Raw genomic sequence first — 7,500 nt, 5'->3', positions numbered from 1 at the left:
AAGGGAAAAAAAAGGAAGAAAAAAAAAGAAAAGAAAATACAAGTTACATATTTTTTTTTTTTTTTTTTGTGATTTCTTATCAGAACGAATAAAAGATTCGTGAGGAACTTCGTTGTATTTTCTTTTCTCTCTTTTTTTTTTTTTTTTTTTTTTTTTTTGATTGCATGTTTGATTGCATTTTTTTCGTTCATTTTTATGAGTTCTTTGTTTCTTTTTTTTTTTCTCTTTTTATCCCTAATTGGTCTTTTCCAACTTACGCTTTTGGTGATTTGAAATTTTGGATTTTTTCGCTTGTTGTTTTATTTTCTTCTTTTGTTTTTTCTTTTTTTCTTCAATTTCGTTCTGGCACAAAATTTATGAAGAAAAAGAAAAAGAAGACAAAAAAAATATATATATATATATATATATATATATATATATATATATATATAAATGAATGTCGAATCTTTAAATTTTTTGTCAGAACAATTTCGAGATGCGTAGAATTAGAGATAGATAGCTTAGGATCTAGAATAAATATTTAGTAGAGTAGTTAGATTAGTAAATATTATATTCTTCTTGCGAATCTCGATAAAGACGTCATCTCGATCACATGATCTAATAACATTTTTAAACAAACGCACAGAAGAACGAAACAAAATAAAACAAAGAGAAAAATAAGGAAAGGGAAGAGGAAAAGAAGGGAGCAAAAAAAAAAAAGAAAAGAAATCAAATTATAAAGAAAAAGTATTAATAATTTTAATAATAATGAAAATAACGTCTTAATTAAAAAGATAATCGCTGTATTGACGTTTCGAGACGTTCTTTGCAAAATAAAAAAAAAAAAATAAATAAATGAATAAATAAATAAATAAATAAATAAATAAATAAATAACTAAATAAATAATCAACTTTTGAACTTATCTATTATTGCCATTAATAACAATAACAATAATAATAATAATAATAATAATAAAAATAGTAATAAAAACTTAATTAAAAAATAATGACGTTAAATATATTAATTATTTTATTTTTCGTAATTTTATATATCGTAGACGTAAAATCATAATTGCTAATTACTTATACTATTTTCTCTCTCTCTCTCTCTCTCTCTCTCTCTCTTTTTACTTTCTCTCTTTCTATCTGTCTCTCTCTCTCTCTCTCTCTCTCTCTCTCTCTCTCTCTCTCTCTCTCTCTTTCTCTCTATCTCTGTCTCTGTCTTTCTTAAAAAGGAATGAGAAAAAGAGTGAACCCTCGCACACGTACGAAAGAGAGGGAAAGAAGATTGACGAGTAGCAATGTATAGATCCAATTAATATTCACATTAATTCAACACGTTTCACCGTCAATAATTTATAATTCGCGAAGCTATTAATTACACGTTGCGTACTTCATCGTGATAGGATAACCAACCCACGACGACTCGTAAGGTAGTAGCTTAATAGACACGCACAGTAGGACGAGTTCTATGGCATCCTTTAAACGGGTTTTTTTTTTCTCTTCTTCTCCTTCTTCTCTTTATTTCTTTATTCTTTTTCTTTTTCTATTTCCTTTTTTTCTTTTTTTTTTTTTTTTTTTTATTTTTTTATTTTTTTATTTTCTTTTTTTTTTTTTTTTTTTTTTTTTTTTCTTTTTTTTTATTTTATTCCTTCGTACTATTATTTTTGTACATTACGTGATGTTTTTACATCATATTTTTTTGCGTCATTTTTTTACATTACGCAGATTATGTCGGTTTTATATTAAAAAAAAAAAAAAAAAAAGAAAAGAAAAAAAGAAAAAAAAAAAGACAATAATAACTTTTAAACCGATAAAATTATTCATCCGTTTGAATTCTAAAGAAAGAAAGAAAGAAAAAAAGAAAAAAGAAAGGGTTCGGGGAGAGGGGAAGATAGAATTATCGAAGGGAACGATTTACGATTTAATCCTAATAATTATATTAACGTACGGATTATTTGTAAGTGGAATTTTCTTAATGTAATATTACAATAATAATTAATCAATCATACGTATTAATTCATATAAACAATTTGTTCCTTATCATAATTTGATAACAATAAATAAATGAATGAACGTGTTGTTCAAACATTCTGGTAAATCACGTTCGATGTTTTTGCATAATGCAAAAAAACAAAAGTTAGAAGTGTGCGTGTCTGCGTGAGAGAGAGAGAGAGAGAGAGAGAGAGAGAGAGAGAGAGAGAGAGAGAGAGAATGTACCGTCCTTGTGACGTCATATCCTGTCGTGCCTTCGTACCTGCTCACATTACAATAGCCACAAAGTGCATCGAGATCTCGATATGTCATGCATACTATCTTTATGTGTGTATGTGTGTGTGTGTGTGTGTATATGTGTGTGTTCGTACTTGTCTAAATATATGTTTATGTGTAAGTTTATAAACGACGCAATCCAGACGCGTTTCTGAAATCTAAGCTTGCCTATGTAAAAATCGGCTCGTCGATAAGTCGATTCCTCTTAAGACAAGAGTATCTCGATTATTTACATATAATCAGATTTTTCTTCTTTTTATTATTATTATGATTATTATTATTATTATTATTATTATTTTTTCTTTTTTTTATTTTTATTATTATTTTTATTATTATTATGATTATATTTATTATATTTATTATTTTTGTTTCACTCTCTCTCTCTCTCTCTTTTTTCTCTTTTTTCTTTTTTTTTTATTTCATTTTATTTTATTTTATTTTATTTTATTTTTTCCAAGAATCTTACATGTAATATTTTAATTAGAAAAATAATAATAATAATAATAATAATAATAATAATAATAATAATAATAATAATAATAATAATATGATACAAAAAATAATAATATGATACAGAAAATTAAAATTATTAGAAAAAGAATTATTAAAATTAATATTAGAATTATTAAAAGCATAGAATATTTTTTATTACTGTTATTGTTAAAAAACATATATATATATATATATATATATATATATGTTTTATTGTTTATTATTATATAAGTTTTGTTTAATTTAATTAAAGAAAATTGAATGATTTAGAGGAAAAGAATGATTAGAGAAAAGAAATGATTCGCGTCCGCGCGTCCATATGTTACATGTATGTACGTCTGTGTGTGTGTGTGTGTGTGTGTGTGTGTGTGTATAAGACTATATTCAGATCCTAATCGATAGATCATATCATAAGTTCGATTAACGTTATATGAGTATATTATAGAATTTCATTGATTTCTGTATAATAGGAATATAATTAATAAATCATAAATCGTTCAGATGAAAATCTTCAAAGGCATAAATCATGATCGATGGATCATTGAAAGAAAAAAAAAAAAAAGAAAAAGAAAAAGAAAAAATGTTTTCATTAATAGATAATACAACGAATTGTAATAGAGATTCATTTGGGGTTTTTTTTTTTTTATATATATATATATAATTAAAAAATAATTAATAATTAATCGTAAAAATTCGTTCTAATCGATTATTGAAAATATTAAAAAAAAAAAAACATAAATCCCGATATACATATATATAAATAGAAATCATAACAATTGTTTGATTAAGTATTACAGATAGATAAATTATAGAATATAATTTTTTTTAATGAATCGAAGAATCATTCGTAATAGTTTGAACGATCCATCGAACTATCGATCCGATAGATCAATCTATATAGATCACCGGAAATTACTTAGGTGATTTCAATTGGTATCGCGGAAGAAGCAGTCAATTAAATTCGTAACAAGTCTCGTTTTTATTTCCGGTTTCGAATTACGAGTCGGCAAAGTCCTTTCGCGGTATACGAGTCACTTTCGATCGAGATAAACGATAGTATTCGCGTTTGCTATACTTAAACATATCTTTTTCCGCGTTGCTCGCGCTTTTCTTAATCGCGATTACGTATATACATATATCTACGTATGTACGTAACTTAAACATATTCGTTAGTATATTTTCGCGCCATAGCGTCGCCAATGCCTAGTTAATCTTTTTCATCGTTAGAATCTCGCTATATTTAACTTTCTTTTCGTAATATCGATCATTAGTATCTTTAGATCTTATAAAGAAAATGACTTTATTTACAAATATAAATTATAAGAAAGTAAGATAAGGAAGTGTGTATCTCTCTGTGTGTATGTGTGTATGTGTGTGTATGTGTGTGTATGTGTGTATAGATGGAAATAGATCTATTCCCTGATTAAAATATTAGAAATTTGTTTGTTTGTATTTTTTTCTTTTTTTTCTTTCTTTTTTTTTTTTTTTTTGTGAAGTAACGAGTCAAATTTTTCTCGCACATAAAACGCAGCTTTTATTATCTTATTATTGTTATTATTGCTATTATTATATAAAAAAAAAAATATATATATATATATAATAACAATAATAATACAAATATTATATCGTATATATTATCGATAAAATTATAACGATTTATTAATAAAGTTAAACGAAGAAACTGTCGATTTAGAATAAACGATATTATCAATATATCGATCTAAACAATAAATCTACGCTCTATATTCCGTAACGTTTAATCCATTTATTTATTTTTTTTCTTTTTTTTTTTTTTTTTTTTTTTACAAAATTATTAATAAACCTTTTGCCGTATTTATTCGCATTTAATCGGAGAGCATTTTTCATCATGGAAAAATTTTCTTTTTCTTTCGAAACGTCCAAATAACTTGTAAGATGATATATATATATATATATATATATATATGTAATGAGAAAGGAGAAGAAATAAAAAAAAGAGAGAGAGAGAGAGAGAGAGAGAGAAGAGAAAGGAAAAAGAAAAAAAAAAAAGGAAGAACAAAAAAAATTATTACGCATTATTTAATTTTTCATATGGACAAACGATTTAAGCCCGTTTTAACGTGATACACTTTTAAGAATAATCTCCCCAGGGATTATTATTCGAGAAAGGGGAAAGTAAGTGATCGTCGACGCGTAAAAAAAAAAAAGAAAAAAAGAGAAAGAGACAGAGAGAGAGAGAGAGAGAGAGAGAGAGAGAGAAAAAGAAAGAGAATGAATTCTTCGTTCCCGGACGTCCTAGTCGAGTGAAACACGTTTTATTTAATCTACCCCCGTCGCTACACGATCATCGTCGGTTTCAATCGGCGGACATGTTTGCACAAGCTTGCGTCTGCCGTTGGCATATGCTTTATCGAGATTCATTACCGTGTTATGAAGGAAAACTTGATCATCGTCGGTTCCTAACTGAGTTTATGCGATTTCACGTGGGTTTACGTCTGCCAGTGAAAGTTCTTCTTCTATACATTTTATGAACAGCTGATACGATCATCCCCTCAATGTATATATATATATATATATATATATATATATATATATATATATATATATATATTTGGAATCGACACTTTCTTTTTTTAAATCATTGAATCGATATATGTATTTGTCATTTTTTTTTTCTTTTTTTTTTTATTTTATTTTATTCACCTTTATATAATTTTTAATATTTATCACGATATATATATATATATATATATATATATATATATATGCATATGTGTATAGCATTCGTAGATGTAAAAATTTTCCTAAAAAATATTTTTCGATCGATAAAAACAAATATATTATACAATATATTACAAACCCATCGTGAATATTTATATATATATATATATATATATATATATATATCGGTAATATATTCGTGTTACAATTATCGACAATTTATATTCGAACGTTTAATACGAAAAAAGAAAGAGAAAATAAAATCACCGATATGAAAACAATCGAACATACGCAATACAATTGTTTTTATCGATCCGTTAAATTTGGTGAATTGGGGGAAGGGGGAGGAGGGGGGGGGGGAAAGAAAGGAATAAAGAAAATTAGGAGAAAAAGGAGAAAAAGGAAATTCCTGAGAATCGACTGCTGAGAAAAATAAAATCATACTTGTGTCTCCTTTCATTTCTCAAACTTCTTCTGACTCTTCTCTCCTTCTCCTCCTCCTCCTCCTCCTCCTCCTCCTCCTCCTCTTCCTTCTCCTTCTCTTCGTCGTCGTTGTCGTCGTAATATCCTCAGAGCGCGAAACTTGAAACCAGACGTCGACCGCACGGGATTATCCTTCCATAGCGTCGAGCACGCTAGCCCATAACACGCCATTGCCACATCTTAAGAGATAAAGTGTAAGAGCACGATACCAAAGGTAGAACCAGATATCGTCCAATGCCCTCTCCCTATATCCCTTTATATATCCCTTTCCCTATCCCTCCTACGCCCTTCTAATATTCTAATATCAAACAATAAGCACTTAAGATACACTTCCCACGATATTTTCTTTTTCTAAGACGTAACGCATTGAAAATAATCCATAATTCTTTTCTTTTTTATTTCTTTTTTTCTTTTTTCTTCTTCTGTTTTCTTTTTTTTTTTTTTTTTTTCGTTCGTTCGTTCGTTCTTTTTTTACCTTTTTCCTTTTTTTTCCTTTTTTTTTCTCTTTTTTTCTGTTTTTCTTTTTTTTTTTCTTTCTTTCTCTTTTTTCCTTGCTCCTACTTATAAACAATTAAAAATAATTCCTGCCTATTCGAGCTATACTTTTACTTATGTATTAATTTTATTTTTCATCCTTTTCTTTCATCTTTTATCTTCCTCTCTTTCTTTCTTTCTTTCTTTCTTTCTTTCTTCCCCCCCCCCACCCCCACCCCCTTTTTTTTCTTCTTTCTTCTTTTTTCTCCTTTTTCTTTTCGTTCAGATTTTATCGAATAGGGTAGGGAAAAAAAATCTATGAATTGTCTATCGCGATCGAGAGAGAGAGAGAGAGAGAGAGAGAGAGAGAGAGAGAGAGAGAGAGAGGAAGAGAAAGGAAAGAAAAAAAAGAAAATGAATGTACAAGAAAATAAAAGAACTGTAAATTCTCAATCGTAATTACAAAAACATAGACTCGCATTTATTAGTGAAGATTTATAATTTCTTTTTTTTTTTGTCCCTATTTTTACTTTAACTTTTCTACAAATAAAAAGTCCCATGCGAGATTATTTTAACTATTAATTTTGTCTTTGTTCTTTTTTTTTTTTTTTTTTTTTTTTTTTTTTTTTTTTTTCTTTTCTCCATTCTATTTCATCGACCAATGAACGGAGCAAAGGGGCAGAATGATCGCGGGAAAGAAGAAAAAAGAACGTTCGAAAATGGAAAGAGAAAATATTTAAATACAAATCCTTTTTTGTTTTTTTTTTTTTTTTTTTTTTTTTTTTCTTTTTTTTTTTTTTTTTTTTTTATATTTATATTATTCTTATTCCTTAATACGTATAAATCGAAATTATAAAATGTCTAAACCGATTAACAATGCGACGATATTAAAAAGGAATTTAATTTATTAATAGAGAGGAAAATTAGGCGAATTGTATAATTATGTCGTAAGTTAAAAATTTATCTCCACCCTTTATTAATTAACTTTATTAATTTTTATTTATTTTCAATTACAAATGGTCATCCTACGAGCTTTAAACGTAATCCCAACAATCTTTATACGACTTATGATCGTGATACCATCGTTATAGGATTTAAAAG

General features: G+C 27.0%; 1 protein-coding gene across 1 annotated transcript in view; it reads left to right on the top strand.

Moving 5' to 3' along the window:
- The window catches only part of LOC124951739 (probable serine/threonine-protein kinase yakA), a 14,245-nt gene extending 10,973 nt beyond the window's left edge, over positions 1-3,272 (top strand). Inside the window, exon 3 of the mRNA XM_047500549.1 lies at positions 3,244-3,272. Within this exon, the coding sequence (XP_047356505.1) occupies positions 3,244-3,272 (29 nt within the window). The remainder of the gene's footprint in view (positions 1-3,243) is intronic.
- The last annotated feature ends 4,228 nt before the right edge of the window (positions 3,273-7,500 follow it).

This window comes from Vespa velutina, chromosome 9 (genome assembly GCF_912470025.1).
Source record: "Vespa velutina chromosome 9, iVesVel2.1, whole genome shotgun sequence".
Classification (NCBI taxonomy): Eukaryota; Metazoa; Arthropoda; class Insecta; order Hymenoptera; family Vespidae; genus Vespa; species Vespa velutina.
This window is presented reverse-complemented; position numbering and strand designations above follow the sequence as displayed.